The sequence below is a fragment of the Astyanax mexicanus genome, unplaced genomic scaffold (genome assembly GCF_023375975.1).
Source record: "Astyanax mexicanus isolate ESR-SI-001 unplaced genomic scaffold, AstMex3_surface scaffold_38, whole genome shotgun sequence".
In the NCBI taxonomy this organism is placed as follows: Eukaryota; Metazoa; Chordata; class Actinopteri; order Characiformes; family Acestrorhamphidae; genus Astyanax; species Astyanax mexicanus.
In genome coordinates, this window is record NW_026040048.1 from 1,252,637 (window position 1) to 1,267,836 (window position 15,200).

A 15,200-nucleotide genomic window follows, 5' to 3' on the forward strand; every position below is an offset into this window, starting at 1 on the left:
ATAGGGCAAGCTTTTAAAGTTTTTGTATGTTAATCATTTGGATAATTTAAAATTGTAGGTAAGGACAGAATGGCAGGAGTAAATGGAGATAGAAAAGGAAAAAAAGATGACAACGGTATCGGCACTGCCATCGACTTTGTGCTGTCCAATGCCAAGCTGGTGCTGGGAGTGGGAGGAGCTGCCATGCTGGGCATCGCCACACTGGCAGTTAAAAGGGTGAGTTCAAACTAGCTACAGTGGCTTGCAAAAGTATTTATACCCCTTGAACCTATTCACATTTTGTCAAATAACAACCTTAAACATGTGTAAGGTTGTATTTTTTTTGTTGAGACTTTAAGTGATAGACCAACACAAAGTAGAACATAATTTTTAAGTGGAACAAAAATTATACATAGTTTTAAAAATTTTAATCAAATGAAAATCTGAATCTGCTACTTTTTTCATTTTTGGATGATGGATTGAACATTCCTTTTTGGGATACGTGTAAGATTATTTTGATTTTAGAGATAATGATCTTAATAATTTTAATTCTTTTTTTCTCCTTTTTAAGACATCTGACTCAAAATAAGCATAAAAGTTCACTTGTCAAGTTTCTTGTGTCCAGATTGAAACTATAAAAAACGTTGATTTTTGCTTGATTTAAACTAATATTTCACTCATTTTGAGACTTGATATTCCTTTTGTTTTAGCAAATCTTACTAAGAAAAAAATGTTTACCCCATTGCCAGATATTTGCCAAAAGATTTTTTTGCAGTGTATAGCTGCATTTTATTAGTAAAGTGTTGATACTTTTGATATTGTTAAATACATATTAATTAGTTTAAGGCATCTGCGCTTGTAATTTACAACTACAGTATTAAATAATAAAAATATGGACTTGAGTTTGTGGCTAAGGATTACTGCTCCATGTGTTTACTCTTCTGTCTGAATTCTCTTAATCTAGTTACCTATTTTGTCATTTCTCACAGATGTACGATCGTGCCCTCAGTGCTCCTTCCAGCCCAACTAAAGCAAACCAGTCTGGCAAAAGGAGCTGGGAGGAGCCAAGCTGGCTGGGGTCATCTCCACGCACTCTGAGCCGCGACATGAAACAGAACGTCAGTCGCTCCCTCCAAACCCTTCCCACCTCCTCTAATTCCTTCAAGCCAGGTATTTTCTATCTCAGTGAGACCTTTTAAACAAGCCCAGAGCTGTTATTTGTTGTACAAATCATCAGATCTTTCTGCCTTAGGGGGTTTCATTCATGTGGCTAAGCAATCTGTGTCTTTTGCAGTCTGTTTTGAGATATCTGCTCTGAAAATCACATCCAATCAATAATGTGACTTAACCACACACATCATTAACATCAAATTACGGCTGAACTAACAAAACTATGGATTCTACTCTCAGATAGTACACTCTGCTGTGTCCCGTTCACAGAAATGTACGTGCCCTAATGCATATATAGCTCTTTGTTAAATGTATTTGTATTCATTTTTTTGTTTGGGTTTGTGAATGCATGCCTTCATCAAGATAAAAACTAAAGTACGTCAGAGTACAGTTTTTAAAAATATCCTACAACAAAAGGTCTTATTCAAAAAGATCAGTTTTGTGTGTTTACGGAGCTCTGAAAATATCAGAGATGGATCAGGTTAAGGCAAGAAAATTGGAATTTTGCCACTTCAGCCTGGTTATGTTCAACTGATTTTTTTTGCATAAATGCTGTAAGTGTTAATTCAATAATTCACACTTTCTGGTGTTTATTTTTACAAAAGTGACTTTTCTAATGTTAGGACTTTTATTAAGGCTGGGCCACAATTCACGCTGTGAGTGTTTAAAAATAGATAATGATGCATCATCGAGTTGCTGAATGTGGATTCTTCTAATAACTGTCTATATTTACTTTGCTGCTAGGTTTAAACACAGTGGAGCTGCTATTCTTCATTTATAGTGGGTATTTAAAACCCATGTGTTTGTTGAATAGCTGTCTGTAGCTTCCTCAGATTAGTGAGTTTTTTTTTTGTTAAGTGTTATAATGGTGTTTTTGTGTGTTGTTAAAGAATTTTTTAAAACTATATTTTATATTAGTGTTTAGGTGTGTAGTAAATAGCTTGAGCAAGACCACCCTCTCTTCATTCTGTAGTTCTGTGTGTCCTGTGTGTGCTGTGTATACTATGGGACATTTATATAGATAGAGATTTAGCCTAGTCTTGTACTATACAGCATTGAAATGAAAATATAGTGTATGTATTATACCCCTCCAGCCCACACTCTACTTTAAACACATTTGGCCTAAGACTTGTGTGAATTTACTTATTAGGATGAGTGTTTTCAGAGTAGTTTAGTTTTGGAAATGAGAAGCACCAAGAAGGTTCTTAAGTTGTGACCTTTATGTAATTTTAACGTCATGCTGTGTTTTTTGTCGTAGATTATCTGCGCCGGGCTGTGGGTCGTGATGGCAGCACTAGTAAAGCTGACCTGCAGAGGGCGCGCCTGCGCCTGTCTCTACAGGAGCACCTCTGGGCCTTTTTTCACGAGCGGGTGACCATCCCCGCCGAGGAGCAGGCAGTGGCCAAACGCGCCGCCCTGGACATCTGCGCCGAGCTACGGGTTTTCCTTCATGCCAAACTGCCTGACATGCCCCTGAGGGAGATGTACCTCAGCGGCAGCTTGTATGATGACCTACAGGTGAGGAAAGAGAAGAGTTGTCAGTAGTAGTTTCTTTATAAGTATTATAATAATAATGAAATGCTATAGAAAGAAATATACAGAAAAAGAAAAATGTGGTCTGCATTGGACAGTGTAATGTTTGTTAGTTATTATTTTTTGAAAATCATCAATGCCAACTTTTTTATTTCTTCCCCTCAAGATTTTAACTTGAGGGAAAATGAATTTGTACAAACAGATTTTCTATTTTGCATCTTTTACCAATAGGACTACAAATAGAGTTGGGCTGTATACACTTTTTTTATATTGTGTCAAAACATTACCATAGTGTACATATTACCAGCGGCCTTGGTTTAACATGGCTTTGTTTACAGACCAAGTGAACACTGCACACACAATTAAGTTAACATTTAGATGAGAATGTTATTAATAAAATAGTTATGTTTTATTATAGCTGGTTAGCTATCTTGTGTAAGTAACTATAAGGTACCGTATTTTTCACACTATAAGGCGCAACGTATTATAAGGCTCACTATCTATGAATGTCTATTTTCATACATACGGCGAACTGGATTATAAGGCACATTTTAAGAGACACTATAAGGAACTTCAAATTCAGGAGGTCTCGCTGCTAGAGAATGGTGGGGGTTAGCTAACTAAGTTAAGCTAAGTAAAGCTAAGCTAAGTAAACAAAATTGTACTAAAAAAAATATTTTCTTTTAAAGTCTAACGAGCGCTGGTGTAAATCTACACAGTGAGTAAAGCGCTTCTGTTTATTTACAGTAAGCTTAGATTACAGAATTTCTCCAGTACTAAGAGCTGGAGCATTAGCATTTGCGTCTAACTGCTCCAGCAGTGCTAGCTTCATACCTGTCAAGTCTCCCGTTTTGGCCGGGAAACTACCGTATTTTACTCCTCTTTCCCGCCGTCCTCCCGTATTAGTATTTTCCCGTAAATTTCCCGTATTATACTAAATAAAAAAATATATAGGCCACAGGCGACAATGCACTGACCGCTGTGTGTCTCTTAACCAATCGTGGTGCCGGTTCAAGGAGAGGTCCCGCCTTTCAGGAGAAACAGCCAATCAGCTAGCTGGTTTTGCGGAGCGCAGTTTAGTGTGCGGGAAGCCCCGCCCCTCCCCTCGCTGTGAGTTCAGGCAGCTAGTCGGAGCAGCTGTCGTTAAAACTAATCTGGATATACGGAGATTTTTCTAAAAGAAAGGTAATTAACCATGTAAACTGTGATGAGATTGTTTCTGATAGCTGGTTAAAAAGACTCTTCTATGAATCAAAACATAAATTAAACCCACTGTGTGCTTAATAAAATACAGCTTGTGACTCAGTTAGCTTAACTTTAGAATTAGCTAGATAGATATTCAGGGTTTGAGAAAAATCTACATATATATATATAATGCCCTGCCCTGATGTGCCTGATCAGCCAATAACTATCATTTCCAAACTCTATTAGTTCAGGGCTAGTTTTAGGGTTTGTTAGAATTTGTTTAAATCTCAAGTATTGTGGTATAATGTATTATTTAGAAGGGGTAGAAGAGATGGTTGAGCTGGAGAGAGAGAAAAAATGTGGAGAGGGCTGAAATTAACTGAACTGATCAGGAGTGGACTGAACGATAGAAAGAAGTATTAATGAAAGATTATTAATTGTGTAGGCCCCTTAGGACTATTATTTACTTATGGAATATATCTGATCCATGTCCTTTTTGTAAATTTGTGCACCCTTCAATTTCATCTTTAAATCTATTAAATAAATAAAAATATATATAAAAAATATATATATATATAATATATATATATATATATATATATATATATATATATATATATATATATATATATATATATATATATATATATTTTTTTTTTTTTCCCTCGTTTGGGCTGTTGGGGCGGTGGAAAAAAACCCTTATTTTTAAGTCCAAAACTTGACAGGTATGGCTAGCTTGGGTTAGGAGCAGGCTACAGTCTGATAATACTTACCTCTGAATGGGGAAATGGCAAACACAGTTAGCAGGTAATGCTAATGCTACTCCAGCAGTGCTAGCCCGAGTTCATGAGCAGGCTACAGTCCGATAATACTCACCTCTGAACGGGGAAATAGCGACTAATGCTAATGCTACTCCAGCCCCGGTGCTGGAGAACTAAACTATAGAACTAAACCATAACGTTGTACTTCAGCGGAGTGGCTTTACTGCTTCTTACAGCCTGACTGGTAAAATTCATACATAAGACGCACTGAATTTAAAAGGCACACTGACGTTTTTTGTAAAAATTTTAGGTGCGACTTGTAGTGTGAAAAATACGGTAGACAACACTTGCCGGATTTCACTTTTTACCGAGTCCTGTGGTGTTGGGTTCTAACGTTCACTTGCTAAGCGAACCTCTATTACAGATATACAGAATTAAACAGAACTCAGTACAGCTGTTTTTAACTAACAAACCTAAGTACTGGTTATAAAAACTGATTAAGGGAAGTCTTTGTTAGTTAGCGTTAGATGACGTTCAGTAACAGACTAATTGCTAACACTACATCATAGACGAGTAGATATCTAACAAGCTAACAGGCTAAACACTTACAGCACAGCACAGACCATGTTCTTGTTAAATGAGGCTCAAATCCCACACCTATAGAAGATAAAACCACACCTGCACACACAGTTTAATGAACGTTCTCCAGAGACGATAGGGCCAACTAGTGCAGTCATGTGTTTTGTTTCCTTTCCCACCAACTTCTTTCCAAAGAGCAAAGAACAATTCAGACAGTGGCCGTCTTAAATGCACATGAAAGAATGAGCTGTTTTGGCCTGTAGTAACAAGACACAAATTTGGCAAGATATGAAATACCGTCCTCATTTGAAAATACTGTTAAAACATTTTAATACTGCTGTATGCTGTTTTACCATCATACCAATGAAACCTCACTACACAATCAGAATTTTGTTACAAAATGCAGAACGTCTGAATATCTAGAAAAGATTGATTTTGCATTTTTTCCTGTTGTCCTGTTTGTGAAAGGCACAAATGACAATGTTCTTAACTATATGGAAAAAAGGTCTATAATAAGATTTACACTCTGTTTGTTATTTTAGCACCAAGTCATCAGTAAATTGAACTGATAAACATTACACAGACCTGCATTATATTGTGTATTATTTATAGTAGATTAGCCTCTGTTTAATCAGTTTGCTCTGTTGTAGGTGGTGACAGCAGATCATGCTCAGCTCATGGTTCCTATGATCCTGGAGAAGAACCTGTGGTCGCCTATCCCCGGTGAAGACACAATCATGAACCTTCCTGGTTTCTGGCTCGTCCGCCGAGAAAACCTGGAGTATTTCCCCCGGGGCAGCAGCTACTGGGATCGCTGTATGGTGGGTGGGTACCTTTCTCCCAGAAGTGTTCTGGAGGTGTTTGAGAAGCTGGTTGCAGGTTCCATTAATTGGCCTGCGATTGGAAGCGTTTTAGATTACGTTATTCGACCTGTGGTACCTTCGGAAACTCTTACGCTGGAGGTGCAGTACGAGACGGACCGGCGGCTATATGTGGACTTTCTTCCATTGCTGGTTATGGAGGACGGAGTTTCGCTGATAGCCAAACCGCACCGGTTGGCTGCTGAGAGATACGAGAACCTGTGGCGTCAGAGTTTTCGGGTGACGGAAACATCCAAGCTTCGCGCTCTGGATCAGGAGGATGGCGGTTGCCGCTGTGTGTGTCTGAGAGTAGTTAAAGCTGTCTGCAAGCTAAACCCTGCGCTGGCACGGCTGAACGCCAGTCAGCTCACTAATGTCATCCTTCTCCTCAGTGAACGAGAGGGCGACTGGACTCAGGAGGCGCTGGCCGATCGCTTCACGCAGCTGCTGCGTACACTAGTGGGACACCTGGAGGCTGGAAGGCTGCCGTCTGCCCTTAACCAAAAAGTGAACCTGTTCTGTGAGCTCACCCCACAGGAAGTAGATGAACTCGGATACACACTTTACTGTGCTCTTTCAGACCCAGAGAGCCTTTTGAGAACTGCCTAGCACACACACACGCACGCACACATTTACACACGCATACATGCTACTTTAGCTTTTCTTTGCTAAAGTACGATGCTGCTTGCCTCCTCAGTGTTGAACATTAGTGTTTGTCATGTTTGTGTATACTTTATAATTTTTCACAAAACACAAATAAACATAGCCCAAAAAAGTAATGAAATGTGTTTGGTAGATTATTTCTTTCTTGTAACCATATATTTTGGCAATTAATCTTCTACTGTTGGAAAGCCTGTACATTTTTCTTTTAAATTGAACCAGATTTGAAAGGAAGATGCATTTGTGGGATGTGCATCAGAGCTGAGTATGGGGGTTGCACCCATTAAAAAAACTTGCCAAATCCTACTAGCTAATGCCAAACAGTTTATTCTACCATTGACTCGTTTGGTGTTTGAAGATCTTCTTTGGGTTTCGTTTTAATGGAAAGCCCACTTCTTGGCCTGTCTCTGACATCCACCATTATGTGTAACTTGTCCTTCAATTTGGGGATGGTACCAGGGCTCACTCCAAATAATGCTTCAAATAATAACTTGATTTTGTGGAACCCCAGTTTGAAGTTCCCCTATCGCACATGCTCTATTCAGATCAGTCAAACATGGCATGATGCCGATTCTTGGTGCAAAAACACCTACTGACCACTGTAACCAGGGACCATGTTCACAGGTGCATCACCTGGGGGAACCAAAAGCTAAAAACAAGTGTCTGTAGCAACAGCAGAATAAGCTGTTCAGTATTGGCAGAAAAGATTTGGCTTTTTTTTTCATAGGCGCAACCCACATATTCAGTTCTGCTGCTCATCCCACAAATTCATGTTCCATACAATTGTGTCTCCATTTAAAAGGGAAATTAACAGGCTTTCCAACAATGTGAGATTTAATGTAAAGAAGCATTGTTACAACAAAGAAATCCTCTACCAAACTTACTTGTTGTGCTATGTTTGGTTTCAAATTTCTGGTTTGAGTCTGGAAAACCTGACTGCAGCACAGTTATAACCTGTGATAACCTGTACAGGTTAGGTTAGGTCTGTTAGAAGGGCCCATACAAGAACAAATCAATACGTTTTTATCTTATTTAAAAGTAGGAGTTTGTTCTGGTACGAAACACTGTTAAAGCTTAATTATCCCCCAGTGAGAATGTGTAGACCCAACCCCCTTTCACCACTTGGCCCTATCATGGGAGATGGTGCAGAAATTATTTATTATTGTCCATTAGTTAATTTCTCTGTGAAGGAGAGCTAAATTAGCCTTGATCCTTTCCAGCTTGAATGCTGCAGCCCCTGCCGTCTGTTGCACCATTTAAGGTGGAACGAGAAAGTTAGCTAGCTACTGAGACAAACTACTAGCAATCTTTTTTATGCTTGGTATGAAGAATTTGGCCATAAAACATTGAAACTACACATTAAACCATGGTATTATAGTGCTAAATGTCACTTTTAACTAGGAAAATATTTACATTTGTGGGTTTCTTACCAGTGATTTTCATACCCCTTCGTTTGAAGTGTACCTCTGGAAAAATCTCAGTTTGAAGGGCTAACAAGCCCTAATCCCTTTCCCCTACCCCTTTAGTATAACGAGAATCGGGACCCCTACCCCTTGGCGTGCATGCGCAAAACAGAGGGGTATGGTTAAGGGGTAGGAACAAGGGGTGAAGTGGAATTGGGCCTTAATCGGCAGAAAGACAGCCTGCATGTAATTGATCTATTACTTCAGCCAACTGCAGTGTAGCCACGCCCACTGTCACTGAAATTTTAAGGAGTGTTTTAAGCATGGGCTGCTTTTTGTAAATTTCTAATTACAAACCAGTGTAACCAATCAGAAAATGGTTGTCTATAAAAACATTATTAATTGAATTTTAGAAAGTGGAAAGCTTCACAATACAATAATAAAACAAATAACTGTACATTTAAATATGTAGGATATTGTATGTGTATCGAGGGTAGTGCTGGGCGATAAAACGATATCGATAGTTATCGAGGAAACTATATATCGCGATAAGTCGGGGCGAGAAATTCGATAAACTAAATTTTCTATTTCCCGTTTAAGTAGCGTTGTGAACAGGCGCAGCACGAGATCAGGCAGCACGCTGAACTGCTGCTCAGCCCAGTACAACCCCTCCCCTCCCCTCTCCACCATCCCCCTCTCCACCATCTCCCTCCGCCCCATCCCCCGAGCCCCTCCACTCTGAACTCCTCACACAGCGGCTCCTTCTCTCCCATTTACTGGATAAACTTCATTTATACTATTTAGCGGCGCTACACTGGAAAACTCACCTCTTAAATATGAGGCATGCGTCTCCAAGATATTTAGAGAGGTGAGCTTGTTCAGATTTCTGAAGGCAGGTAAACGCTGCTCTGTTTGCTGCTAGTTAGATTAGCTTGTCTCCAGTTTAAAGTTAGCGATGTTTACGGTGTAAAAGGGATCTGTGCAATCTGTCATCATTAGCTAAGATGCTTTCACTGCTTTTTACATTCTAATAAGCTAATAGATAACGCACGTTAGCCGTGTTAATCCACGTTTCGTGTAAATTAAGGTTAACTTCAGCACGAGTGAGGGGTTAGTATATAAACACACAGAAAGGAAGCACTTTCCATCTTTTTTCCTAACTCTCACTGTTTCTGTTAGAAAACCCTGAGGGCAGAATTCTCCTCTGTCTGTGTTTTTAGTTTTTAACAGATAGAGAGTCTGTTATGCTGGATATTTTACTAAATACAGAAGATTATATAATCTGTCTAGCTGTATTTGAACTGAGCTAAACATTGCTGTTACTGAACTGGAGTTTTAAATACACTTTAGTAATGTAAGTCTAGTCTACTGAAAGCCAGTAATGTTAGTATAAATCTGTACTGCAGTAGAAGTGGATCATTTCAGAAACTTGACTTTATTCCTCCCACCTCCATCCATTACAGGTCACTTACTTTAAAATATTTAAATGTTAGCTTAATTTAAATGTAAAAAAACCTAAAGGCTCTTATTTAAAAAAAAAAAACATAAGCAGTAAATAATCTAAAATTACAACAAATAGAAAATAGAAAAACAGTAAAACATATGTAATACATACTTTTTATATGACCAAAATTAAACTAGACTGAAATGTGACTAAAACTAATAATATCCGATAGACTAAAATGTAACTAAAACTATTATACATTTTAGTGAAAAGACTAAGACTGTATCAAAATCACCTGTCAAAATGAACACTGTGATATACTCTTGTATTTTGCTTTATGTAGTTGCCTGCATTCAGGGAGGGGAATGATCTTTTGATTAAATATAATTTTATTAAAAAAATAATAAAGTGCTATTGCAATTTAAATTAAACAGACATATAATGTAAAGGGTCTTACATATTTTTTAGTTTATATATTTGTCCCCTTTTTAAAATTAATTTAAAAGCTGTACCCACCTGGCAAGATGTTAACATCCTAGTGTCTGTCCACAAGGCTCTGAGCCTGCTAGTGATTTTGGCCATAACTCCCTTATTCTGTCACTTCTGAGTAAAAAAGAAACCTTTAAGTGTAACAGAAAGTGATTTGATTTATATCGTGATACATATCGATATCGGCTGATATGAAAAACTATATCGTAATAAGATTTTTTTCCATATCGCCCAGCCCTAATCGAGGGTGTTGGTTCTTTTAACCCTTTAAAGGATCACTCCTACCTAATTTCTGTCCACAGCATCTGTGGCAAATGCTCAGTTACTACAGACAGATTTGCTGCACTTTACTTGTAATTTGTGAACCCTATTATGGACAGTAGAGTCCAATATATTTTAAGCGTCAACAGTGTGAAGTGTGTTCTGAGTCAGCAGGTTTCCTGTTCCTGTACTGAGCGTAACCGTGCCCAGAAATGATTGGCTGTGTTGATGCACCATACGTTAGAACTGTGAAAGATGATGACCATTAGAGTATTAGACCAGACTACACCGATTGGAGAATATAACTCTATAAGCCTCAAGGCTCAGTCAGGTCCCTTTCCAGCCCTGCCTCCACTCTTTCATTTCCCTTCATTACTCACACACTCTGCTCCCATGCCTGTCAGAGCCGTTAGCTTTCAGCAGATCTTCAGTGAAGTTCATCGTATCAAACTGTGGGTAGAGCTTCCCTTTCAAATAGCTGTGGTTTCAGTGTTTAGAGGATGTGGTCTTTGTGTCTGAAGTATTTATTCTTATTGTCTGAGAGACTTTAGTCCACGGAAGATCTCAGGAGAAGCTTTGAGCCTTTCTGTTGATTAATTTTTTCATAGCTTTATTTATTTTCAGCTGTGAGCAGATGTAGCAGGAAGAAGCAGCTGCTTCAGATGCGTTAGCTGTTGCTCGTGGGGAGGAAAGAATAGTAAATGGCCTTAGTTTCTAGAAGAACTGAGAATGGAACCCAGAACGCTGCCTGATTGAGTGTTGTAGCACAACAGTCATCATTATGCAAAATTTCACTTGAAATATTCTGCCCATCACAGAAACAACTGCCATTTATGATGGTCTTGGATTGGAGAGAATGGGTTTTGGAATATTTAGCCAGTATAGGTTGATCTGTTTGTTGCCAAAAATGTCTTTAATGAATACAAAAAAAAACAATCACACTCTTTTTTTTGAGGAAACATCTCATTGTCACTGTGTGTATATGAAGATATTACAGAGCTGTGTGTGTATAGTTTTTGTATATGTGTGTAATAGTGTGCTGTCAGTTCAGATGAAGCTATTTATGAAATGATTAAAGAATCTAAACTTGGAGAAGCTTATGAGAATGTTTTTATGAAAGTGTTTTCGAGATAATGAGCGCACACGGATGTCCTTACTCTGGCATCAAACCCATAGAGTATCTCGGAGTAATGGTAACTTTTTCCTTACTTGAGATCGGTGAGCATGGCTCGAATATTTGACCTAGAGATGACAAATGTAAATGTCCAGAATTTTTGTACCTGTCTAAAGACTTTACCTAGTGGATGTACCTGAAATCAAACTAATATTTTGTGGTACTTGGATAATGTTTATCGGCTTTACATTTGGTTTTCAGTCACACAGTTTTATTGAATGGTTAACCTATTGTCATGTTGCTGTTAAACCTGTTATTTACACAGTGGAAACATCCAGAACTTCATTCCCTGTAAATCCTCTGCACTAAAATGGCTAATATGGGATCTATGTGTCCTTTAGAAAAACATTGTGATCATTGTGATGATAATGATCATTTTGCTGGAAAAATCCAGGGTGAAACTAAACCTTTAAACTAAATTGATCCAGCATGTATTACCAGTGGCCTAAAACCTTAAATCTCCCTTTTTGACATTGTAAATCAGCTGGCTTTTTTACATTGTATGCCAATTTCATGATGCATGAGCCAGTCAAATGATCCAATATGACTTCCATTTAAAGTAAAAAAAAGGGAGTGTTTTGGAGATACAGGGTTTTTGCATGACAGTAATGATATACAGGTAGAGCTGGGCAGTTAGTCAAAATCAAAACTGTCATCCAGATTGTAATATTGTTAAGATCAAATAATGTATTTCTAGATTTTGAATGTCAAAGTCAAAATTTTAAATTTGTGTTGCGGGTCGCTCGCTTGTTGTAATAACAGAAAAATCTAATAAAGATTTTGAAATTAAGGCTATGTTCACACAGCAGGTGAAAGTTGCACAAATCTCAAATCACAATTTTCTCATGTCTGTTTTAGGGTTTTATCATTCATTTATCATTCATCTCCATTTTCCCTTTGCACAGCCTTTCTTTAATGTAAAAACAGTATGAATTCTGCTTTGGCTGTTCAGACAGTGTTAAATTGCTTGATATGTAATAAATTTCTATAGCATATATTTAAGTGGCCCAGATCAGAATTGAAAATGTCAGACTCCTACACAAACAACACATACACTATGTTGCCGAAAACATTTGCTCACCCATCTACATCATTAAACTCAGGTTCCAATCACTTCCAAGGCCAAAGGTGCATAAAAGCAGACACCAAGGTATGCAGACTGCTTCTACAAACATTAGTGAAAGAATAGGTCGCTCTCAGGAGCTCAGTGAACTCCAGCACTGTGGTACTGTGATAGAATGCAGCACCTGTACAACAAGTCCAGTCGTGACATTTCCTCACTACTAAATATTCCACAGCCAACTGTCAGTGATATTATAACACAGTGGAAAAGACTGGGAACAACAACTAACCCGGTCAGTGAAAAATAACTGAGCGGGGTCAGCGGATGCTGTGGAACCAACTTTCTGCAGTCACTACAGATCTCCAAACTTTATGTACCTTCAGATTAGCTCAAGAACAGTACAGCATAGATCACTAAACGCAATGCAGACGAGCGGATATTTTTGGCAACGTTGTTGATCATGTAAAATATCAGATTGGACCACATTTACTTGCTGTGTGAACATAGCTTAAGAAGTATCCTAAACACAGATCTGCCAAAATCTAAATTATAATTGAGCAGCAGCTTGTTTTTGAGGAAATGTTGGTTGTTTCTAATCTTTCAATCCTTATAAGTATACCTCATAGGTATACTGGCTCACAGTTTATCTGACCACTAAATCAGGCCTGTTCTAATTGGGTTAATGTTTCTCTTTTTGTATTTCCACCCTCTCCAAGAAAGTTTCCTTTTTAATGTTGAAAAGCAGAGTATGAAAGGAAGGTTGGTTGCAAGGTGCCTGCCTGTTTTCCCTTTAGGTTTTGTGATGAGGAACAGCTCAATAAAGAAATCCTGCAGCTTTAAATCAGAGCTGTTTTATGTAGTGTATGAAACCAAACAATCCTGCAGTGTGCCCCTGAACACTGCCTTAGTTTTCCACATGTTTAGCATGGATGGAATGGTACATGTGGTTAAAAATCAACATAATATCCTAAGAAAAAAATATGTAAAAAGAGAAAAATTTAAAAGTTTTTAGTATTTTTATATGTACATGTACAGATGTAACCAAAACAAGACAATATTTCTCTGTACTGTTATTGTATCAAACCGTCTGTGACTGAAGTGTGTGGAAATTCCACCAATTTCTTCCATTTTCTGCTTCATTAAATGAATAAGATATGTGAATTAAGAGTTTGATTGTTTGGTGTGGGTCAGAATTGTGAAAAGTGGTGGTGATCTCTTACAGAAAGTTAACAAACAAAATGCTTATGAATAGCCTGCGTAATGCCTTAGTTTTACAGTAGTTTTGAGTAGGGCTGTGTACTGGCAAAAATATTTGGCAAAACGATTCTTCTTATGGTACATAATACATATGGTATGTATTGTGCTACTGCAATCGTAGTGTTAATCACAATATTCCAAACTCATAAGAGCCCAGACCCATTTCTGATTATTGATACTAATTTCACAATTTAATCAGATGAATTCAGTCAGCAGCTCACATATATATTGGTTTCTTATTGTGGGAACATGGCTGTAAATATTTTAAGTTTACAATTCTGATGTAACACATTGTAACACATATGATGACAACATTTCCCTAACTATTATTGACATGTTGTTTTAAAAATCAGTTCTATGTTCTAGAAATTGGTTCTAACTAGTTCTGTGAAACATAAAACTTTAATTTAAGCATTTTGATTGGTTAAATGGTTTGAAATGAGCTGTAGATTCAAATAATAATAATAATAAATAATAATAAGGTCAGATGACCAAACCACATTGACTAGCTGTCCTGTAGTGATGCTCTCAGGATGTTCAGTATATGTCAATTAGGAGTTGTCACTTTAGAGCAGGGGTGTCCAAACCTTTTTTGTTGGGGGCCAGAAGGAGAAATATATTTGAAGTCACGGGCCACACTCTGTAATAAAACAAATAATGAAATATACCACTTTAAATAATACTTTTTTCCTGATTATTTCATTTACACACTATTTTACTTGACTAAATATCTTTATCTTTGACAGTGTTGTGTAAAATAAGATTTTTCTAATTGATGTTTAATTTCATGATGTCTCTTAATATAAAACTCCTTAATTACGGCAACTTTTAGACTCTTTGGCCCGTTTTTCTGCGCTAGAAATGCGCAGCCTCTCCGCTTTTAGACTCTTTGGCCCGTTTTTCTGCGCTAGAAATGCGCACTCTCTCCGCTTTTAGACTCTTTGGCCCGTTTTTTTGCACTAAAAATGCGCACTTTCTCCGCTTTTAGACTCTTTGGCCCATTTTTCTGCGCTAGAAATGCGCACTCTCTCTGCTTTTAGACTCTTTGGTCCGTTTTTCTGCGCTAGAAATGCGCACTGTCTCCGCTTTAGACTCTTTGGTCTGTTTTTCTGCGCTAGAAATGCGCACTTTCTCTGCTTTTAGACTCTTTGGCCCGTTTCTGACACCTAGCGTTCAAACTTTAAATCTCACATTATAAAAACCTGCTTAACAGCGGGCCAACTTTCATTCTATTTCTAAAATACCTTGCGGGCCGCTACAAAAAAGGAAACGGGCCGCAAATGGTCCGCGGGCCGTAGTTTGGACACCCCTGCTTTAGAGTTAAAATAAAGGACAGAATTCTGTAAGGGACAATACACAGTTTTTATAGGGTCCATGACACA

General features: G+C 38.0%; 1 protein-coding gene across 1 annotated transcript; it reads left to right on the plus strand.

The window, feature by feature from the left end:
• The first annotated feature begins 69 nt into the window (after window positions 1-69).
• On the plus strand, window positions 70-13,726 carry LOC125794064 (mitochondrial dynamics protein MID51-like). The gene is made up of 4 exons (XM_049473500.1): window positions 70-216; window positions 969-1,149; window positions 2,408-2,667; window positions 5,858-13,726. Exons 1-4 carry the CDS (start codon window positions 70-72, stop codon window positions 6,674-6,676), a joined length of 1,407 nt encoding a protein of 468 aa, XP_049329457.1. The 3' UTR covers window positions 6,677-13,726.
• The last annotated feature ends 1,474 nt before the right edge of the window (window positions 13,727-15,200 follow it).